This window comes from Pongo pygmaeus, chromosome 12 (genome assembly GCF_028885625.2).
Source record: "Pongo pygmaeus isolate AG05252 chromosome 12, NHGRI_mPonPyg2-v2.0_pri, whole genome shotgun sequence".
Lineage (NCBI taxonomy): Eukaryota > Metazoa > Chordata > Mammalia > Primates > Hominidae > Pongo > Pongo pygmaeus.
Window position 1 is genome coordinate 83,261,958 of NC_072385.2, and position 24,280 is coordinate 83,286,237.

Here is a 24,280-nt window from a genome sequence, read left to right on the forward strand (position 1 = left end):
TTCTCGTGCTCTGTTTTTCAGCTCCATCAGGTCATTTATGTTCTTCTCTAAACTGGTTATTCTAGTTAGCAATTTGTCTACCCTTTTTTCAAGGTTCTTAGCTTCCTTGCATTGGGTTAGAATATGCTCCTTTAGCTCAGAGGAGTCTGTTATTACCCACCTTCTGAAGCCTACTTCTGTCAATTCGTCAAACTCATTCTCCGTCCAGTTTTGTCCCCTTGCTTGCAGGGGGCTGTGATCCTTTGAAGAAGAGGAATTCCGGTTTTTGAAATTTTCAGCCTCTTTGCACTGGTTTTTCCTATCTTCGTGGATTTATCTGCCTTTGGTCTTTGCTTTTGGTAAACTTCGGATGGAGTTTTTGCGTGGTCGTTCTTTTTGTTGATGTTGACGCTATTGCTTTCTGTTTGTTAGTTTTCCTTCTGTTTGTTTTCCTTTCTGTTACTTTTCCTTCTGACAGTCTTCTGCAGGTCTGCTGGAGTTTGCTGGGGGGTCCACTCCAGACCCTGTTTGCCTGGGTATCACCAGTGGAGGCTGTGGAACAGTAAAGGTTGCTGCTTGCTCCCACCTCTGGAACCTTCGTCCCAGTGGGACACCTGCCAGATGCCAGCTGGAGCTCTCCTGTATGAGTTGTCTGTTGACCCATGCTGGGAGGTGTCTCCCCATCAGGAGGCACGGGGATCAGGGACCCACTTGAGAAGGCAGTCTGTCCCTTAGCAGAGCTCAAGCGCTGTGCTGCAAGATCTGCTGCTCTCTTCAGAGCCGGCAGGCAGAAATGGTTAAGTTGGCTGAAGCTGTGCCAACAGCCGCCCCTTCCCCCGTGTGTTCTATCCCAGGGAGATGGGAGTTTTATCTATAAGTTCCTGCCTGGGGCTGCTGTCTTTTTTTCAGAGATGCCCTGTCCAGAGGGCAGGAATCTAGAGAGGCAGTCTGGCTACAGCGTCTTTGTGGTGCTGTGGTGGGCTCTGCCCAGTCCAAACTTCCCAGCAGCTTTGTTTACATTGTAAGGGGAAAAACACCTACTCAAACACCACCTCAGTAATGGTGGACATCCCTCCCTACACCAAGCTTGAGCATCCCAGGTCGACTTCAGGCTGCTGTGCTGGCAGCAAGAATTTCAAGCCAGTGGATCTTAGCTTGCTGGACTCCAGGGGGATGGGATTCGCTGAGCAAGACCACTTGGCTTCCTGGCTTCAGCCCCCTTTCCAGGGGAGTGAATGGTTCTGTCTCGCTGACGTTCCAGGCACCACTGGGGTACAAAGAAAAACTCCTGCAGCTAACTTGGTGTCTGCCCAAACAGCCACCTAGTTTTGTGCTTGAAACCTAGGTCCCTTGTGGTGTAGGCACCAGAATCTCCTGGTCTGTCAGTGGTGAAGACCATGGGAAAAGCCTAGTGTGTGGGCTGGATAGCACCATCCCTCATGGCACAGTCCCTCACCGGCTTCCCTTGGCTAGGAGAGGGAGTTCCCTGTCCCCTTGTGTTTCCTGGGTTATGCGACACCCCACCCTGCTTTGGCTCGCCCTCCGTGGGCTGCACCCACTATTTAACCAGTCCCAGTGCGATGAACCAGGTACCTCAGTTGAAAATGCAGAAATCACCTGCCTTCTGCATTGGTCTTGCTAGGAGCTGCAGACCAGAGCTGTTCCTATTTGGCCATCTTGCCTGGGAATCCAGTGTTTGCTACTTCTAAAGCAAACCACTGTGAATTGGGCTAAAACAATTTCATTCTTAATATTTGCCTTATAAATTTTATTAATGCATGAAATTTTACATTGCACAGAAAATTGGAAATTTGCCCCTCCCTTCAATATGAGAACAGCACATAAATAAATAAAAATATGCCCAGGCGCAGTAGCTCATGCCTGTAATCCCAGCACTATGGGAGGCCGAGGTGAGTAGATCACCTGAGGTTGGGAGTTCAAGATCAGCCTGACTAATGTGGAGAAACCCCATCTCTACTAAAAATACAAAATTAGCCGGGCATGGTGGCACATGCCTGTAATCCCAGCTACTCAGGAGGCTGAGGCAGGAGAACTGTCTGAACCCAGGAGGCAGAGGTTGTGGTAAGCTGAGATTGCCCCATTGCACTCCATCCTGGGCAACAAGAGTGAAACTTAGTCTCAAAATAATAATAATAATAATAATAATAATTAATAAATGTATTATTTATTTGTTTATGTAGAGATGGGGTCTCTCTGTCACCCAGGCTGGAGCACAGTGGCCTTATCATTACTCACTGCTGCCTTGAACTGGGTTAAAGTGATCCTCCTATGTTAGCTAGCACCACAGATATATACCACCATGCCTCTACAAAATTTTTTAAAATTTTTTGTAGAGATGGAGTCTCCTTATGTTGCTCAAGCTGGTCTCAAACTTGTAGTCTCCAGTGATCCTTCTGTCTCCGCCTTCCAAAGTGCTAAGATTTCAGGCCTGAGCACCTGGCCCAGTTTTCATCATTTAAGGGCATTGGTAGTGAGGCGTTTGTTTTTTCTATTTGATTAAAAAAAAATCTTAAGTCTAGATATTTTCTTGTATCTCTTTGATTAGGTGCCTAAAGCAATCTCAAGGTAAACTAGTTCATTTAAAAATAACATAAGAGGCAATCATCAAGTATGCTTTAAAAAAATCATCAGATATGCTTTGTTTTAATACCTGTCATGTGTTAAATATTGAAGACCACACCATATGTCTAATGAAAGCTTCATTAGGAAGACATTAGTAGATTAATTCCACTTTCTGCGTGGTTTATTTTATTTAGAATGCAATAAGGTAAGTTTATTACTTTGCAGGCATAATGTTTTCTACTGTACTTGAACACAACCAGGAACAATTCCACAGAGGTCTGTGGATCTACCAACACCTGTCAAGATAAACACACAGTTCTCCGGGGGAATCATCTCAGCAATAGAACAGAGAAAATGTGAGGGAAAGTAATTCTTTTACAAAAGGAAAATAAGACAGTTTTAAAAAAGCAACATTGATTAATAATTTTTCAAAATGCCTCAGAGGTCATATATTTCTTATACAGTTATCAAAAAATTTTGTATCTTTTAAGAATAAATATTTTGGAGCATATACTTCTTATTTTAAAATCAATATTCTAAGAGACTTGAACCATTGGAATAATTATGCAATTTCAATTGAGCTACTGGAAATTTTTCCAACTCTTATAGCTAGTCTTCCCTCATCCATCCCAGAAAAAAATATTAGATGATAAGTTTTGCTATAGTAATATTATTTGAATGGTTATAGTGAAAATGGTGACAGTGTTTCCATTATAAAACCCTACAGTTAAGAATTTATAAGTTGGCTATAAATGTTTGTTCTGTAATTCAACTTGGCAGCAAGCATCTTAGCTTGGCAGTACTTTCTTTTTTTTTATGAAGTATGGAAAAGAAAGACATCTGTTTATAACATGAGTAGGAAAATATGACAATGAATTCCATCATTCTTTATAACCAGCTTACTTAGCATTCAAATTAAAATTAAGCCTAAACTTCTTATATATTTTAGATAATAAAAATAACTCACCAATAAACCTGTAAGGGTAAATTGAAGAGGATTTGTTTCATTTCTCTGTTGGCTTTGGTGATTTTAACCACTAAACATGGTGATAGACTTAACCAGTTGCTTTGATCATCATTTATTCTGCACAATAGTAATGTGAATACACTGTTACATATCCTCACTCTTTTTTTAGGTATTTGTAATATTCTACACTTGAGAAGATAGCAAAAAAATAACAGAGTTCAGAAATTTTTCCAATGGAGAAATATATATTAACATTTGATAGAAGAATTAATGCAATACTAAGAGATGAAGGAAGTAGAAAAGATAGTTTTACAGAGAGAATAGCATGGGATATGTCAAAGTGAAAACAACAACAACAAAAAGCGTCCAGTGTGTTTTATGGAAGAGTGAGAAATTCATGTGGCTGGAGCCTGGGGCGTTTGTGGGGAAAGTGGCAGAAGTTGAAATGGAGGTAAAACAAGAGCCATGGAGGCACATTTTAAAGGGCTTAATATAACATGCTACAGAATTTTAATTTTACCTGGTAAAAAGGTCTTGATAGTAGAGTAGTCGTACCAACTTATCTATAGTATTAACATCAAAATATCTCTGACAAAATGTGTAACCTAACAAATATATATATATATAAATTTGTATATATAAATATTATATATGTGTATATATATGTATATATATGTAATATATATATCCTGAATTCCTGAATTGGGTGGGGATTAGATTATAGACCCCAGATAGAGATTCAATTTGAATCGCATGATTAAGTTCCTCTCGGTGCATTCAAATTGTAGTATATGCTCCACAACATATATTCGCAAAGATAAACCAAATTGGTTTATGCTCTGAGTCCTTGGACATTCAGGAAATTAAACATATGGTACATGATTTCTGGTTCCTGGTTTGAGTATCTGTGTTTACCAGAGAATTTGGAAATTATGTTTAGTCTTAATATTACCCTAACTTGCCTTAGAGTTGTCCTTCGACTTCTAGTTGTTCTCAACAATCTCATGCTTCTTTCTGCAGTGATAGACGTGTATGATAGACAGTGTCTTGGAATTCAGGCACACAGATCCCAGGTTGTCAGTTCATGGCATTGATCTTTTCTCTAGCTGATGCTGGTTGGACTGGAGGCCTGATATGCCCAGAACTGAAAAGGACTTTTTAATTTTTGTTCTTGTTTAGTTTAGTTTAGTTTTGTTATGGTGACTATTTGGATGACCAGTATTAGGAATTATATGGAAAACAATATTATCATAAATTCTGATTTATTTTCTCCCTACCATAAAACAAGGGGAAAAAAAACCCATTTCAGAAAACAACAGCAAAAAGCTAGTGTGTGTGTGTGTGTGTGTGTGTGTGTGTATATGCACTCTAGACACTAAGGTAGTGTATATATAGATACACACACATACTCTAGGCACTATTGTATTTTAAATGCTTTAAATTTGTCAACTCATTTAATCCTCACAACAACCCTACAATTAACCTTTTTTACAGATGGGAAAACTGAGCTTAAATAACCTGACCAAGGCCACATAGCTAGCAAATTAGTAGAAGCAAGAATTGAACCCTAGTGTAGTGTCTGAGTTCCTGCTCATAGCCACTGGTAAGGCAACAAATAAAAGAGCTGGAATACAAAAGATGAGAAGGAAAATAGAATATTTTTTTCTAACTATAGTAAAGAGAATTTATAGTTACATGGTGTGAGATGAGAACAAATAGGTTTATATAATAGACATCTTGAAGTTTTTAAAGAATGCTTTAAAGAAGAGAACTGGGAACAGCACTATTATCTATGCTTAGGGAACACTGATCTGGCTGTAGTTATATTGGATCAACTAAGGGGAGGTGAGATCATTGGTAAGGAGCTTAATGAGAAAGCTCTCCATGTGTTAGTTAATAAAACCTGAAACAAGGACCTTGGCATTCCTCTGGACTAGCAGCTTCAGCATCACTTGGGAGCTTGTTAGAAATGCAAATTATCAGGGTCCTCCAAAGATTAAGGAAATCAAAAGCAAAGCAATCTGTGATTTAACAGCCCTTCTAGCCCCTCTAGTGTATCTCCTATGCACACTAAAGTTTGAGCAACACAGATTTAGAGAAACACAGGCTATGGTAATAAATTAAGAAGTGGCTGAGCTTGACTATAGACTGAGTGGGAAGACTTTAGAATATGGCCAAATTAAAAACCACATCGCAGCTCATTATCTTTATGTCTTTGGCATAAAGTACCTATGAATAAAGAATAAATAAGCTAAACTAAGTACACATGAATAAAGAATAATAACATATTTATTATGTGTTTAATAGATTTTAGAAATGGTTCCAATTTCATTACATTTAGCATTATAATCATTTTCCAGATGAGGAAACTGGGACAAGGGGACTTTAAACTCAATGTCACATCAATAAAAACAATGAAGCTTGGATTCATGCTCACAGTCAGGCACTCCAGTCTCATGTTGCCACGCTACATTATGAACACATTGAAACTGAAAGAGCATGAGCCTAGGAAGTGTTTGTCACCAACAGAAATCGGTTGAAACAATTCTACAAACTATATAAGCTGACAGTGATTAAAAGATGGCATATTATTGGTTGGTGCTCCTGTGATGCCTGCAACACTTGAACTTGCAGTTATAGTGAAATCTCTATGACCCTGACTTGGTACTTAAGCACCAAGTTGTATGCAAGCCACCAAAAATGAAATTTTTATTAAATCGGATGAAAAACAAGATAGAGATTATAGAATATTTCAGAGCTAAACACAACCAATCTTGACTTGAGTAAATCTAGTCATGTTTCCAAGTCAAACTGCACATCTAGGCTTTAATTCAATTTGAGTGACTTGAGTACCGCATTGGCTCATCTTGATCCCCAGCACTCCCTCTGATTTGTTATATCATTGTGGGGGAGGTAGGTAATAGCTAAGTTGACTGAATTCACCAATCTATATCTATGACTGGACTATCGGTGGTTGGAGGTGAAGGTGTTCGTCAAGATAAGTAAACACTTCATAAATAAACCTGACTTTTCTGTAACACAAGTTTATCATCCGAATAAGAAAAAGATTGCAATAAATCTCCAGAGATGCTTTTAGCCTGGCATTATTATTATTATTATTATTATTATTATTATTATTATTATCAATGCTCTTACTCTCATTTTCTGATCTTACTCTTAGGGACCTGCAGTAATCCAGAGGGGTAACAGGATCAGGGGTTTAGCTTTACAACTCTCCAGAACAAACCCTCTTCTGAGTCTGTCCCTTTTTATTGACTCTCAGTTCCAACTCAGAAAAGTAGGTAGATGGATATGTGGGGTCTGCTTGTCTTTACTTTATGGGGATACTGGTAGAAATGCAAAATGCAAGACTGACACTCTTCTCATTTTTAATTTTTAAAATATTAGTGCTGCCTGTGGATTTTAATATACTTCCCCTCTGCTGATTTTAGTGTCTACTTTTCTATTTAAAAAGCTTAATACTGAGCTTTAAGGGTTTCCAACTAAGCTTAAGGAAAATATGAAAAGGATGAAAGTGTCTGCCTGACAACCATCCTGTTTCTTGAGACAAAAAGGTTGATTTTTGCAATATGAAGAAATAACTTGAAATGGCCTGTCCTTTCCCATTTCTCCAGAATCTCCCTCTTCCACTCACTCTGCTCTTCCATCTCTTTCTATTTCTTTTGTCTTTTCCTTTCAACTTTCAAATCCATGTCTCATTTCTTAACTGTTGTTCCACTTAGGCTACCTGTATTCTTGTTCATGATAAATCATCAGGCGTGAGTGGGCTTAAGAAAGCTTAGCACATACAGTCCTTAGGTTCTTTTAGGTAGATCTCAGTGGCCATGGTTGTTGGCAGCAACTGAGTGTGAACCCCGTTTCAAAGAGTTCACACAGGTACAGCTCATAATGAATTCAACACCAAGACCAACTTCTGCTACAGATCTAGACATTTATTAATGAGTAGGCACAAAATTTTTTTTTTCATTGTATGATTTTTTTTCTTTTATTATTATTATTATTATTATTATTATACTTTAGGTTTTATGGTACATGTGCGCAATGTGCAGGTAAGTTACATATGTATACATGTGCCATGCTGGTGTGCTGCACCCACCAACTCGTCATCTAGCCTATTCTAGAAGCTTGGGGAAGTTCCAGCTCTTCATTCTTTTAGGTACCTGAAAAAAATGTCTCCCAGAAATGGTTTTCCTGAAGCAAATATGACAGTATTTCAACAGCAGCACCCACCTCACCATCTCTCAGAATTAAGTGATTAAGAACTGTTAGGGATCAACAATAGTACCTACCTCATATCATTTTGTAATGATTATGTGAATTAATTCATTTAAATCACTCAGAGTAGTGTGCTAGAAATAAGTGTTAGTTTTTATTATTACTATTATTATGGAACCATTCCTCATAATAAAGGGTGAAAAGCCACTTAGAGTCACATGCTCTATTTATGTAGAAGTGAGGTGTGTTCAGGTAAAATTTAGTTAATTCACGCATCTTGCCTATTAATAATTTCACAAAGGATTAACTTCTTCCTAACTTCCATTGGACCAATTAACAAGCCCTTAATTTCATCAGTGATAACTTATTTTCAACAGATATTATAACTAATGAGCACAGCCACATCATAATTAGAGATGATAGTAGCCCAAGGCTTCTAGAAGCCACCTGTGTCTTCTGTAATTCTGACTGAGGTGTTGGGGCATAAATTCCTGATAAAGGCTCTGACACTCTTGGGGTACAGACAGCGTTAAGAAACACTTACATCACACTGTCTGTGCTGAATTTTTTTAGAATACATTACAGTTAGCCAAAAACCATGTTTCCTCCAACCAGTTCTTCAATCACCTGAGAACAATTTGTGAGATGCTGCCTCAGTTTCCCTTAGATAACAAAATTGCAAGCACAAAGACTGACTAGCTGAAGAGACACAAATTAATGGGTACACACAAGCTTTATTTGCTTCATCCAGATTACTCATGTTTTTGCCCACAATACTTTTTCTACACTATCTAGACAGGGAGTTGCTCCTTGTTCCACAAAATTACAAGCATTTATAACAAATATTGCTGTATTCGTATCACAGCATACACCCTAGAACCTCCTAAGTATTGCAAAGGTGCCCTAGACATCTGCCTGGAAGACTACAGCTACAATTTCTTCTTTTGAGGCAGCCATAAGTATTTTCTCTTTAGCTCTTGAGACTTATTTAAAACTAAGATTTCTGGCCTATCCGTTCTCTAACCCTGCCTTTATCTCCCAAGGCCCCAGACAATATAAGACGGGGGGGGGGGGGTAGTGGGGGAGGAAGGGAAGCATCTTCCTAATTGAATGCTCTTGGGAAAGTTATTCACAATCTTCTACGCTTATTCTATTTCTATGGCTTTTCCTTATACCAATCACTCTCCAATGTCCCAGCCCTATCCATTCCTAGCAATCAAGAGAATAACAAATACAGTTGATCCTTGTTATTTATTTGTAGCCTGTGGCACTTTGGTGATCCTTAGCAAACACGTAGAGAATGGCAAACGTTTGTGTTCCCAATGCACGTGTTCCTGGCTGAAGTTGAACAAGACTATTGGCTTCCTTCTTGTTTCAGCTCTCACACTGTAAACAAGTGCGCTATTTTAGGTCTTTTTAGCACCACGTTTTTGTGTTTTACGTTGGTGACTTTGCTGTTTAAAATGGCCCTCAAGCATAATACTAAAGGGCTGTCTAATGTTCCTAAATGCAAGAAAGATGTGATGTGCCTTATGGAGAAAATACATATTAGATATGCTTCTTTCAGGCATGAGTTAGAGTGCTGCTGGTCATGAGTTCAATGTTGATGAATCAACATTATGTATTAAAGAAGGTGTCATTATCATTCAGAAACACACAAAACAAGGCAATGGATTGATTCAGTGATGAAAATGTGATCAGAGGTTTGCAGGAACATAGCCCTGTATTTCCCCATAGAAGCAATGGTTCAGTATTTGCTGATTCAATGTTCACAGGGACTTTATTTGCCACAGCTACTGTGAATAATGAGAACTGACTGTAAGTACTAAGAGACTAGATATGTTTCACATATGCTGGACACTAGAGGGAGTAGGAATGAAGACTTGACTCTTGTCCCCTTCAGGAATCTACCATTTATTTGGGGAGGGAAGGACAGATTAACACAATATATGAGGGTATTGGAGACCAATGCAATGTTCTACGTATCTTTTAGATGGAAGGCAACTGAATGTATTGTGCATGGTGATCAGCTTGAATATGTTAGACCTGTATGAGAGAAGAGACATAACGCCTTCATTGCAGGGAGCATTTGACATATTTTAAAGAACACCAGCATTAAATATTGCATGATATCCTTTCTACCCTGTGGGATTGTTACGAAAGATAGAAACATGACTATTTTATAAAGGAAGGCACAGTGCCTCAGGGAAAGACTCAGTAACTAATGTGATGTAACCAGTAAATGGTGGCATCAAAAATGCAGTACAGATTTCCTAACTCCTAATCCAGTGCTCTTTCCGTGCTAACACTATGAAATGTCAAATTCAGAATATGGACCTGCAGTTCTGAAAACATACTGTGTGGATGATTTTCCTTTTCTTTTTGAAGCTCTACTTGATATTTTTAAAACGAATAATCACGACTCTTGTTGGTAAATTAAAATACATATGTTGCAAAATAACAAAATGAATAAGAAATGACTGGGGGCAAGGGCAGAAACAGTTCACAGTGGAAAATGATAGATTTTGCATCTGCTGGTCTTCGAGCAGCTGTGGAAGCTTGGGAGACACGGCATATTTAAATAGATAAAAGCATCGTGTTTAGCAAGGCTGAACTGTTTCAATCAATATACTACTGAAGAATTATCTTTTAGTATCCTAAAATAAACTTTTGACAGGAACGTGAGATGTGTGATTGCTACAGGTGTGATTTGGGGGCCACTGGACACTATTTATATAGTGGGCATCAGAGTCCCATGGTTGAATCTTTGGACTACGAAGCAATATACAAGTCTAAGTGGCCACTTGGGTTAGTAGCTGATTTGAATCAAATCTTCCCAGAATTACATTTTTTTAAAAATACTGGACTTTATATTTGTTGATAACAATTATGTAGATGGTGAGAACCTAGTGAGAAATAATTCCTGTTCAATGTTGCCTTCTTTTGGCTTTAAATAGAAATAAAGACAAAAAAAAAGTCCAGCCACTGGACATGTCGTAGTTTTTTATCATCTTTTGGAAATCAGGGAAATGTTTAAATCGTAGTCCCAAGACTTAATCACCAGCGTCCAGTGCCTGTGGTCATCCTAGCCAAGTTCACTTGCATTGCTAGATTTCTACTCTTAAATTTATGCTGCCTTTGCTGGTCTTTCATCTAGGACACACAGCTTTCAGTTAAAGATGCTGTATTTCATCAAAAGCATATAAATGTCCTCTTTCCCTTGGGGGCACTAGATTTAGGAATTTTCATTTCCTGATGCTATTTTCTTTATAAGACAGGATGAGAGAAATGAGGAGTTCAACCCTTAGCAAAGATCATCACAGCGGGGCTTCTATAGAGATCTTGGAAGATCTTATATATTCCTAAAATATTGACTGAAATACAAGCAATTTTATTCATGCCATTTCTTTCTTTTCTGCTTTCTTCCTGTTTCTCTCCTGACCCTTCTCTTCCTCTCTTCCCATTCTTCCACTTTCTGCCTCTTCTGCAGCTGCCAAATTAATGCATCCTTTTCCCTCCTTGTGAGTTTTGGTCCCCTGAACTTCCACTGCCTTATATGATATAATATGGTAGTGGGAAGAAGAATCCTTGTTATGAGTAACATATGTGATTAACAGATCATCGCGACTGATGATTGAGTACAAGGTATCAAGCCATATTTAGCAGATTGGGTTTAAACACCTGGTAGAACAAGTTTGGTCCAATAAAAAGACCCGAATTCTCTCCCTTTTAAGATCTCTAAAGACACTGGTTACATCTAAACCATTGGGTAGGGGAAGGGTGCCATTTGCCATTGTAGTTCAGATGGAGGGATCACCTGGTGGAGGGAGAGATGCTTTTTAGGTGTTCCCGTTTCGCCTTACACGTGTCCCTTTGATGCGTGGAGAATGCAAGGGAGAGGCAAAGCAGGGCGATTTTCGTGGGAAGCTAGACCAGCCTCCCTCGTTACATAGGCTCGTCCTCTGCATTGCATCCGAGCTTCAGTGATTTGCTGTTTGGAGACTGCAGATTTGCATAGAGCCCCTTGCTTCACCAGCGTGTGTGGTTTTTCTTTTCTTTCTTTCTTTCTTTTCTTTTTCTTGTTCTTTTTCTGTATCTCTCCCTTACTCCTTCGTCCGCATCTTCTTCTCAGCTGTCTTTCCCCCGTTCGATTCCCATTTCCTTCAGAAGGGCGCACTCTTCCCTCTGAACCCCTCGCCGGGCGTAAGTGTCAGGAGGCGGCCGACGCGGAGATTGCCTCGGGAGCAGGCGATGCGCGCCGCTGCTCCGCGCGCTGCCCGGGGGAGGCTGGCGCTAGCGGGCGAGCCGGCCGGGGCTGAATGGAGGGAAGGGGCGCCTGGATTCCATGGGGTCTGCTTCTGTCTTGAAAGGAGGTTGGGCCGGCGAAGTGGCCTCCCTAGTCCCCGCACACAAAGCTAAATGGATTTACCTAGTGGATTCGCGGTGGATGGCTGTCATGTAGAAGTGAGGACCCTCCAGGAGGAGCTTTAAACAATTTCTCGGCCCCCCACCCGCCGGCACTCACTCTCGCCCGAAACTCTTTGGGAGTATCTCTCGAGAACCTGGAGCCCTGGAAATCTGGGAGCAGCCACCCGCTCCGCGCTTGCTGTTCCCGGGGCTGCCTTTCCGGACAAGCCCCTCTCCAGCTGCATTCGCCTCGGCTATGTTTCGGATTGTTTGGGGTGCTAGGCACGGCGGACTCCAGGACCCCGAGAAGACTGTCCGAAGGAGGGAGAGGATGGGTGCCCTGGCGCGGTGAGGCGGCCGGCCCCTCAGCCCACTCCGCGCCGCCCGCTCCCCTGCGCCCTCTCCTCTCCCCGCGCCCCAAACTTTGCCTCCCGCGGCGGCTGCCCCTCGGCGGGCGCCCCGCCATGTACCAGAGGATGCTCCGGTGCGGCGCCGAGCTGGGCTCGCCCGGGGGCGGCGGCGGCGGCGGCGGCGCAGGGGGGCGCCTGGCCCTGCTTTGGATAGTCCCGCTCACCCTCAGCGGCCTCCTAGGAGTGGCGTGGGGGGCGTCCAGTTTGGGAGCGCACCACATCCACCATTTCCATGGCAGCAGCAAGCATCATTCAGTGCCTATTGCAATCTACAGGTCACCGGCATCCTTGCGAGGCGGACACGGTGGGTCTGCTATGCCAAGTTCTCGCGGGTTACCCCTCGCTCCCCCCTTTCTACCCTGCACTCGCTCCTGGGCTCCTAAGGCTCAGAGAAATGGAAGCTCGACAAAAGGGAGGTGCATTTGGGTGTGCTTGGTGCGAGCCACTTATCTCTTTGAAGACAATAGAAAGGGGATGGGGGAAGGCGTCGCGGGTGTTGGTGGTGAGGGGTGGGAGGGGCGTTCCTTGTCGAGGTACTGGGAGAGAGATGTGGACACCTACTAAAGGACCAGCCCGGGTCGCGCGGCTGGGCCCCACGGGAAGGGGGCGTCAGTTGCCGGAAGGTCACTCAGTGGCCGGATGGGGCGCCGCGCTCAGCTAAGGGACCTGAGCACCAGAGAGAAGAGGGCTCTGCAGAACCTTTTGTCTGTGCTGTATGTGCTGCCCCACCTCCTGCCCATCTTCCCTGGCCCCTGGGGGGAGGGAGAGATTCCAGCCCGGACATTCCTCCAAAGTGCGCCCAGACTGCAGTGACAGCGAAGCAGTCCTGGGACTCACTCAACAGGAGGCCAATTACTTTTGCCCCCACGCCTTCTCTTAATTGGAAAAGGTAGGAGGGCAACCGAGGCACCCCCTCTAATGCGGGCCAGCCCTTCCCAGGCATGGAGGGGACCTCTGGACACCATTCCCCTTCCATCCACTCTGCACATATGTCTTTTTCTTGGTAATCAGGCTGAGTTCTTTTCTAAATGGAACAGAGAGAGGCTTGACTACACATACCCATCTCCCGGAGGATCATGTCTGAAGGCTATTGGAACGAGGGAGGTCTTACTTCCTCCTTCAGTGATTAATGCTTTCCAGGAAGGGCAAGTCAGTCAGTGCTGGCTGGGCTAAGCCCAGAGGTCTGCCTGGAGAAGAAGTTAGAGCTAAGGGAAACTATTCTCCTAATGCCCTGTCCCTTTGAAAATAGCAGAGTCTAGAGAAAAGCCTTGGTTGGCAGCCTTTTCCTCCAGAGTGACCAGCACTGTGAGGCCAGATTCCTCTAATTTTCAGATAAATATCTATTCCAGATTCCCCGAATTGCCAAAAATTAAAACATCAATCTGTTTTTGTGAGTCGTTCCCCACTCCTAATTTTTATTCTCCCCTGGTGTAAAATGCACTTGTTTAGAAAGCAGAGTGAAAGTTGTGGGCACTTTTTTTATATCCGTTTTCCACCTCTTTCTTGCAGGACCCGTCACCTTTCAGACTTGTTTCAGCTCGGAATCCTTTGCCCCACTCCTTATGAGTTTGCTCTGCCCTTAGCAGTTGCTGGTGCTACCAGGATGGCCCTTTATTCCATGGATGCAGGGTGGGGCGGGGGCTTCCCACCTGGGGACAATTCTGGTTAGATATGAAAAACTATAGCATAATCTAACTGAAGAGAGACCAAGTCCCCTAGCAAGCCCTCTTTGGGAGCGCAATAGAAAAAACACATCCCTGTGGGTTCTAGGAATTGGTTCCTTTCTCCTTCTCCTAGTTCTGTCCCAGAAATTCTCTCCAGTTAAGAGTGTCTAGTATGGAGACGAGAGTGATGTCCCAAGCCAGGGATTATTTTTATAAGTAACAGAGATCAGATCTCTCTGAAAGAATAAGGAGTTTCTGGTGATCTCACCACAAGCCCGCAATATTCTAGGAGCTTGTTGCTCCCTTTACCTGGGTGCAGTTCTCAACCACTGCCCTGCCTTTGTGCAGAATTATGTGAGTCCTGAGGGACGGAGGCAAGCCAGGGTGCAGGAAGGGCAGAGTGTGGGTAGGTGGGTGTGGTGAGGCAGATGGGGGTATGGAGCGGGTGGGGCACCTAATTGTGCCAGTGGGAAGCACTTGGCTAATAATCTCATATGCAACTTCTCCTTTTCTGTGTTTCGGCCTCTCTCCAGAGGGATAAGGCTGCTGGGGACGTGGGAGAGGAGAAGACCCAGGGGCCCTGCCGCAGAGTGGGGCACTCCTTTTTCCTCTCCACTGCAGCTTCTGCCCCAGTCAGGCGCCGTCTGCTGGCCTTTACAAACATTTCTTTCCCTCCAGAATACAGTGATTGTCTCTGCATGTGAATGAAAAATCAGAGGTGCCTGTCATTGAAAAAGAGAAAGAATAGGATAGTAGAGAAAATTGTTGTGTGTATAGTGGTTGGTATTATTCTTTTGGGTCAAAGAACTTTGTTTCCTTCGAAGGTTCTGTTGTATGGTCGTGTTTGTGTATTTTTGGATTTCTGCCCACCCTCCTTCACGCTTACTCTTTTGGAAGAGGCTGCTCCTCTTCTGATTCTTTGTTTTTTTCAATCAGAGGCGCAAACTTACATGTCACTAACCAACCCCTGCCAAATAAAAGCCAGGTGTGAATTTCTCATACTTCATCCTTTCCCTCTTTTGAAAATAATATTAACTTTATAGAGAACAATCAAGGAACATTAGGATAAAAAATAAGCCTCTCAGGGTGGGGGATGGAGAAATGGGGTGAGGTGTGAGTGCAGAGGGACTGAGAACACAGCAGGCAGGGTGATGGCTTAAAGAGAAACCTAATAAGAAAGAGGTGATGTTGAATTTGTTGGGTGAATAGCTCTCTGAATATTTCAGTAATGGTTGGGACAAAGGACCCACAAGTAAAGAACCCTTGAGCCTAATAGATGAGGGTGAAGGGAAAGCACAAAGGTAAATGAGAATATGATAAATTCATAGCTGAAAGTCAACACAAGTGAAAATGAGGTTTAGTTCAAAATCTGAGACTATTGCAAATTTATTTGGCTAGATGAACAAATGAACTAGGCTGTTTGGTTGTATCAGAATTTCTGTGAATCATAAGACATTTTCTTTCATAATAGAGAATGCACGTATATGCTTGAATGTGTAAAATAAAAATTCATTTGTGGTATAGTTTAAGGAATAAAATTGAGTCCCCTATGTTTTGAAAGCTGCTGGGCTGACTATCCAGGTTCATTCTTCTTCATTTTCTCATCTTGCCATGCTTCATTTGCACTATTATGAGGTGTCACTTACAAGGTTTGCAGGGCACAGAGAGCGCTCATGGCTACCCGAGTATCTTTGTGCAAGCTGACCTAGTTGCAGAGATTATGATGAGGATTTTTTTTAAGTGCCTGTGAGAAGCAGGTTTTGAGAACACTGCAGGGTCCTTTTATATTTTGCATTTGCTCAAAAACATAAATGGTGAAACTACCTCCATAGAAAAATTGTGGGTTTTTTTCTAGTTAAATAAAGGGAGAACTGTGTGACTGTAAATGACAAAAAGCAAGCCTGCTTGTAATTAAGAATGCTACTTAACGCCAACAAGAGTCCAGAATAGACCAGTGTGCTCAGCCAGTACTGCTTATGTGATGTGCCATATGTGGGGAGCATGGAATGATGTCAGTGAAATGCTTAGGTTCCCATCTCAGCTCCCAGCTTTCCTAAGTGCCTCTGCATACTTTAGAAAATTAGCTTAGAGTCTCTCAATAATTTCAGGAGATAAAGGAAGGAGAAAGCCACCAGTGCCATCCTTTCTCCTTCCACAAATATGAGCTCCGGAAATTATATTGCCATGATTAGCTTACACTATTAAAGGGCAAAAGGGCTTTCCCAGAAGGAAGTGTTAACAGATTTTAAAAGTGTGGTTTGTAATTGAAGTTGCTTAATAGTGTTATATAAGGATAATAATTATATCTTGAATTTATAATGTTTCTTTTTCTGAGACACTTTCAGTACACATACCAAACTTCTAAGAGGATGGGTAGGTTTCAGAGTGAGTTTGAATGTGATTTTCCTGTAGGGATACTGAGGCATACCATAAATGGGCCAAAAGACAGAGCCAGATGTCTGATCAGAATCAAAGAGGAATTAGAATCAAGGCCTATGGCCCATAGCCCAGAGCAATTCTATGAGCTCAGAGGTTTTTAAACTCAAACTAAGAGGGTCCTCTATGCCATTTAATGGTTGATCTCTTAAGAAATAATTACAAGATACATGGTCCAGCGTTTGGCTTCAAGCATGTTTTAACAATAATGCACACTGTTAGAAAGCTGTTGGTACCTCACTGGAGTCCTGCAGATTACTTCATTGATTCTGCTGAGGAGGTTTTTGTTTCTCTGTTTTTCCAGGAGGCAGGAGGTTAATGTTTCATAAAGCAATCCCTTTACTCTTTTGTGTGGCAACCAAGAGAGCTAGCAAAACCTTTGACGATATTCTCTACATTGGGGAAACATTTAGCTTTAATGTTTAATATTAATTAGCTGGTAATGAATTCATATGTGTGACCCAGAATGTTTTTGGCTATGACTGTTCTGCTGAAACAGACACTGGTGTTCCACACCTTTTCCTTACTTTGGAGTCTTGGACAAAATGTTATATCACTTAAATGCTGTTTTCAACAAGATGGCCAGCTACTATTTTTGGAAGAATCTTTGAATCAATGATGATCCAAGTAAACCCTGGCACTTTAGAGTAATTTTTGTTGCCCAAAACTTTAATAGATTTATTTCTTAGATTGTTCATTAATGCATTCATTTATTCACTAAATATATCATAAATTCCTACTATGAGCATGTGTTTGTATTTGTGAACCAGGTACCATGGAGGACCAGAGAATAATAAGGATGACAGTAGAGGTGAGGTTGGAGGAGGGAAGATATCTGAGGCAGAACCATCAAGAAGTTTACAAGTTAGTTCTAAAAATCCAAGCTATTATTGGAAAGAGTTAATCCTTAAAGAGGCAAATTCAGTTTTTTCCTTAAAAATAGGTAGTTTCCAAGCATAAATGCAAAAAACATAAAGTTTATGTATATGTAGCAATCATCTGGGACTCACCATGAAATGATCTGATAAAAACATCAAAATAGTAAATTTTATCTACACCACTTTTTATTGCCCTTCATTATTAATGTTCCAGAAAGAGCTCTTTATACAGTTGTTTTCCACCAAGTTGCTGCATATATTTTTTCTAACAAAACATAACAATTTCTACTTTTCAAACAGATATAAGGCTTGTTTTGTAAATGTAGTTAAGATAGGAATTCAATGATTTAAATTTACACTAATAATGAATAATTAATGCAGATTGGTCTGACAAAATACTTCTCAGAAACATATCTGTGTAAAAATTTGGCCATTGCCATTTACTAGCACTGTATAAATGTACTAAGCTGCTTATCTTTACTAAGAATGTTTTCTCCATTTATAAAATGAAAATACGATAAATGAAGAATAAATGAGACCATGAATTTGAAAAGTGCCCAGACTATAGTAGGTTCCCAATGATTTTTTCTTTTCTTTTTTTTTTTTTTTAAGAAATACTTAAAAGAGACTTTAGAGCACATGTAGGGGAAATCTAGACCTTAAAATCAGAAGACCTGAGTTCCTGTCCCAGTTCAGCCAGTTATTAACTCAGTGACTTATGGAATTCAGTTACCACTTTGAACATCATTTCTTTCAGCTCTAAAGTTTGAGGAGTATATTCCTTTCACTTAATAGATGTGACAACAGAGATCTAAATAATTTAAGTGAACTACAATATAGGGTCACAGCAAATCAGCAGCAGAGATGGAGGTAGGACCCATATCTTCTAACTCATCTTCCTCCTCCTATGGAATACTCTTCCATAAAGCCTGTGCTCCAATAGAAGGGAAAGCCTGTACTAATTCATCTACACTCTCACCTGTATACTGTATGACCAAAAGCAGTCCTTTTTAGACAATTAACTGGGATTAGAGGCTTGGTCTTTGAGAAGTGAATAGAGCAACCAAACTTGGTTCATACAGAGAAAACCAACTTTCCTCTACTGTCGACCATCACCACAATCAGCCCTCGATGACTCATTTATGCTATAGTGTGTACCTCTTTTTAAGAAAAAAACACAGTTTATGTTTTAAGATGTTAACAATCTCAATAATAATGAGCATGACTTTTTATATTGTTTTGTCATTCATATTCTTGTTTTGTTTTTCTCTGTTTCTCTCTTTTTTTCTTTAATTGGACTAGCAGACCTCTAAGATCATTTCCAATTCTAAGTTTCCTTTGATCATAAGGATCTCTTAAAATCCTCATGCTCTTGTTGTCTTTTCCCGGGGACGTATTGATTCTAAACATATTGTAACTGGAGATATTTTTGCAAAGATTATATTCAGGTCCCTTGAGCCATCTAATTGTCCTCATGATTATTCTGGGAGTGGCTTACTTAGGTGCACAGGAGCCATGGTGTGGTGGTCAGGCTCAAGGTGCACTTGCCCTAGTACTTGTCTCACAACTAAGGTCTCAAAGATTTCCTCTTAGAAAAGCACCCGCTTCTTTCATTTGGTCTTTTTGCCCAGCCCTTTCTGGTCTATGTAGGGTGTAGAATATCTCTCCACATAGAAGCTTGTAATGGCCTTTTAAAATATTCCATTCTCTCACAAAATACAAGATTTTTCAGTGTTGATCACATAACGATGCATTCCCTCAAGCTTTTGACAGAACTGAGTGAAAACAGCTATCTTTTAAGTATATATTTCCACAGTGCCTTCATGTAAAGTGTCTCATTTAATCATCATCACAACCATGGCAGGGCTTATGAGCATCATTTTGCTGACAAGGAAACAAATTTAAAGAGGTGATGATTATGTCGGGGTCACCTAATTAATAAGTAGCCACAGTACATTTGCTTTTCCATGACAATATAAAAGGCAGGGTTTTGAAAAAGACTAACAAACAAAACCCACTGGATTTAAATTAGAAGACCTGAAATTTTTCCCAGCGTTGGTACTTTCCACTTCATGTCTCAAAAAATGTTCATTAAGAATAAAATTAGCCACAAAAGAGTAGCTAACTCATAGTTATTAAGAATTTCAAGTCAATATAGATGTGAAATTTATATCTGCATTTCAGTGGAAGGAATTTTGTCTAATATTACCTTGTGGTACTTAGTCAATAAGTAGGAAAATGGAGATGGATTCATAAATGAGGACTGTTCTCAAATTCGACTTGAAGGGTTATGCTCAGGTAGTGATAAGGAATGTTATTAATTAAATAGTATCCCCTATACTAAAAAGCTTTAACACTAGAAGATGATGATTCCTGTACAGACTTCCTTTTAATCACTAAATATACAAGTAGATAAGAAGAACCTGCTGCATTAATTGTGGGAACTTAATATCTGTGAGACTTGTGAATTTTAACTGAGGCAGTATAGAAAGGTGCTTCTCCAGTGTATTTTCAAGGTATGTGGTTATGTATATGTTAAGTCTTCTATGAACTTTCTTTGAATCTTGTAGTCATTTTTGTTGTGAAATTCAGAATATAGGACCCTTTTAGGCTCTGAGATCCCCAGTTTAAATGTATTGTATAATGTGACCTACATTTTTTAAACCAAGGTTGTGAACTTTTAAATGTTCCTGTATATATTTGGTGACTTGTTTGTCAAATAATTAAAATTGGTAAAAGTATTATGATATATCTCTGAAAATCAGCAACTATAAAGAAAGAAAAAAATTTAACAGATTGTAAAGGAGTGCTTTTTAATATGTGGTAAAATACAAGGCAGTGAAATTTACTTATTTGGACAACACTTCTGCCGTGATGCCATGATAATCATGGTTTTTTTGATTATCTGGGTTGCCATTGGACTAACAGTGGTACATGTGATTATTTATGTGGTTTAGCCTGTCTTGGCAATTAGTTACCATTTGGTCATCATGACATATTTTTCTAGATGACTTCAGGTTTCAGAGCCGCTTGAAGAGAAGTGGTATTTTTAATGCTACTTAAAACAGATAATTTTAGATTCTGAAATCTTTAATTTTATGTTAAGACTGAAACATCTAAAGTGTGGATAGTTACAGAGCATAAAGCACTTCACTAGGAATTGATTGTGATGCTTTCTAAAAAATACATTCAGGAAAAGTGTGGTAGCCCAGTGACACAATACTCTCACCGTAACCGATGAGCACATTTTGAAGGGGCATGCAGCAACACATTGTTTTATCTTTTTTTTTTTTCACTTTCTAATATAAAACTATCCAAGCACATTTGAAAGAAGTATGCGGTTTTTCTGAGGAACTTGGCTTTCAAATTTTTCAAGATTCTGTCTTTGTTAATTGAATGAATGCTTTAGTTCCTATCTATGTATCTATATCATTTTATGTATAGTTATCCTTTTCAATTATAAAATATATTACAATCTAGTATAGAGAAATAATACTGGAACATGTCTAATTTAAATACCTCTGAGAATTTTTGCCTAGAGGATGTATGTAGAGATTGAATCTTCTATTTGGTTTGCAGGGCATCATTTGATAGCTTATTTCCTTTATATTTCATATTCATTTCTGAAAATTATGTCATATTGGACCATTTATGCCTACATAGTAGACAAATTGATCATTTTCTAGATTCCATCTTTCTGAAGGTGAAGCAGAGAAACTTTTCTCAACAGTCTAAGCTACATTTTCTTGAAGTCCACAGTTAACATTTTCAAAATCGCAATGTGCTATATCAGTCATTTTTCACGTGGATGTCAAAGTAGTAACATATGCTTGAATAAGATGAATAATAAATTAGTCTCTGTCAGCAAAGTGGCTAATTGGACATGCTGTTAAATATGCAAATAATGTATTTGGCTTCCCCACTCATTCTTTTTCTTGGGACTAGTCCTAGGTGAGATATAGAGTTGTTGAAGCTGCTAGTGGATAACATTTTGTGCCATAACTAAAAGTGGAACACTCTTGATGGGCTTCTGATAAACATATTTATACAAAAGTCTTGTGTTAATACACAAGGTATTGATATCTGGATGCCTTTAATGACTAGACTATACAACAACAGTCTATTTGTACTGTTAACATTTTGCCTCAGTAATCTTATTTTTAAATGAAAAATTTGTGTTTTTTTAATAGAATTAATTAAATTTTAATTATTTTTATGGAATGAATTAATTCAAATCTTGGCTTATAGTGAGGAAGTGATTAAAATATTGTGGGATTACTTCACAACCCCGATTCTCCCTCATAAAAAGCTGTGCAGAGAAAGAACCAGAGCAACATAAAATGTTAGTAAATGGCCAATTATATCATTTAGTTATTGAACAATCACTCAGTGCTTATTATATGCCAGGTGCTGTTTTAAACTCTTAACAAAATATTGATTCATTTAATCCTTACAACAACTTTATGAGATAGGTACTTTACTCTCCCATTTTACTCAGAAGGATATTGAGGCACAGCAAAATTAAGAAATAGTTCAGTCACTGAAACGGAAGTTGTGGGCCCTGGATTCAAACCCCAGCAGGCCCATTAGAAAGTCCATGCTTTTGGCCAGGTGCAGTGGCTCACACCTGTGGTCCCAGCACTTTGGGAGGGTGAGGCGGGCGGATCATTTGAGGTCGGGAGTTCGAGACCAGGCTGACCAACATAGAGAAACCCCATCTGTACTAAAAATACAAAATTAGCTGGGCATGGTGGCCTTTGCCTGTAATCCCAGCTACTCAGGAGGCTGAGGCAGAAGAATCGCTTGAACCTGGGAGGCGGAGGTTGCAGTGAGCCGAGATCAAGCCATTGCACACTCCAGCCTGGCAACAAGAGCGAAACTCCATCTCAAAAAAAAAAAAAAAAGAAAAAAAGAAAAGAAAAAGAAAAAGAAAAAAGAAAGCCCATGCTTTTAACCTCTACATTATGCTGTCAGTAAACATAATTTATTCTGACTGAGCATTTTGTTTCTCCTCTAGCTTTTATTGCCAGTGGTTCATAACAGACCCACAGAGAATGACTATCTGGATTTACTTTGTCTAATTTCCAACAAGTCATTTCTCTGAAGGTTTAATGCCTTATCTTTATCTTCCAATTAGTTTTTAGGCATTGTGATTCTTAAGTACACAGGGCATCGAGAGGCTTCCTTGTGCTTCCCTTCCTCATCACTTTATTTGTTCTGACTGATTTATTAATCTCAACTGACATCTGTTGCCACACCAAGTGTAAAGGAGTGATTGATTTAAGATGTTTATTAATGTTTATTAACTATTTTCATTCTAGATGGCAAATACTTTCCCTACCAAATTGATAATCTGCTGTGATAATAGACTAATTTGCAAGTGCAGTCATGATTTACAATTAAAAGGGAACAGTGGTGATGAGTCTGATTATATGATTATACTCTCCTGAGATGAAAGGAATCCTGCAAATGGTTAAATAAAATCATATAATTCTGAAGGCAGGATATAGAGAAAAGACAGACAATTAATAAACTTATTTGAGTATTCTAATTTTAATTATGGTCTCTTAATTATGAAGCCTTGAAGATTTTAAAAATCAAATTGTGTTGTTTCTATATGCATGGTATTGTATGACTACATAGAGAATTTTATGCATCTCTACTACTCATTTCTAATGAGTTTTTATATTAGACTATAAGTTGGAGCAACATTCAGAAAGGATGGTAAATGCTTTCTAGTTTGAGTCTCTTAACCACATTGTTCTTAAAGATTCTTTTGTTTCTTCAATTTAACACCAGAATTTTTGTTGTTTATTTACTGGCATTTCACACATTCCACTTAAAATAACATTACAGGAATTCTGGAATTCCCTTGTGACATAAAGGATTACTCTTATAATTCTCATTGCATCTACTAACTATCTGACCTTGGGCAGTTTCTAAACCTCTGAGCCTTGGTTTTGCCTGGAGTGAAACAGGGCCTCTGTAGGACTGTTGTGAAGACTTGATGCCATGTAAACATCTGGCACAGGAACTGATAAATTGCTGCTGCCCCCCAAGTGACAGATGAACCCCTCTCCAACAGTGGGTCTTTTCTGCTCTGGAAAAAAAAAACCAGAAAGGACTGAGGTTAGTTATAAGGTAGACTCCTCTGAGCTTTTTAAAACACATTTCATTCTTATCATTCTAGACTGATTTGGTAGATTCTTTAAGTAAAAGACAAGGGGTTGAAATTGAGATCCTTTCCTGGTGTCTGATTCTTCCAAAAGAGGCTAACACAGATGTTAACAAGAGGATATTGTGTAGTAACCCAACAATTTGTATCCCCTTTGTCCATGTGGGAATTAAACCAGGACACCTGCAGCAGAACTGAACTGTCAAGGCTATTGCTGCAGTTTAGTGTTGAATATTTTTTTTCGTGGCTCTCTTAGAACATTCCTTTAGAATTTAGATTAAGCCTTTTGAAAATAACGGCAGGGGGTGGTGGGGAGAGGGTAAAGATGACGAGGAAAAACTTAGGAAAATGATTGCACCTTTTTTGCCCAATCAACTCTGAAAATGTCAGCAAACACAAAGCTATCTTTACCTGGCTGGATTACAGTTGCAAGAGATTTCGGTAAGAGAAACAGTGCTTCCTAGCCCAGAATTGCTAATGTCACTTCTTTTACTGTGACCATTTTGATGCGTATACCATAGCCAAATGCTAAGAGTCTAGCATTT

At 39.9% G+C, this 24,280-nt stretch overlaps 1 protein-coding gene across 33 annotated transcripts in view; it reads left to right on the top strand.

The window, feature by feature from the left end:
- The window catches only part of NRXN1 (neurexin 1), a 1,133,558-nt gene that overhangs the window by 677,862 nt on the left and 431,416 nt on the right, over nt 1-24,280 (top strand). For 2 of the 33 annotated variants that reach the window (XM_054474935.2, XM_054474936.2), the window contains exon 1: nt 11,666-12,886. The exons of 29 other annotated variants lie outside the window; for them this stretch is intronic. In XM_054474935.2, coding sequence (XP_054330910.1) covers nt 12,637-12,886 — 250 coding nt within the window. In that variant the 5' untranslated portion in view covers nt 11,666-12,636. Of the gene's footprint in view, nt 1-11,665; nt 12,887-24,280 lie in introns of those variants that run through there. 2 more of the 33 variants (XM_054474929.2, XM_054474930.2) reach the window with 1 other exon arrangement.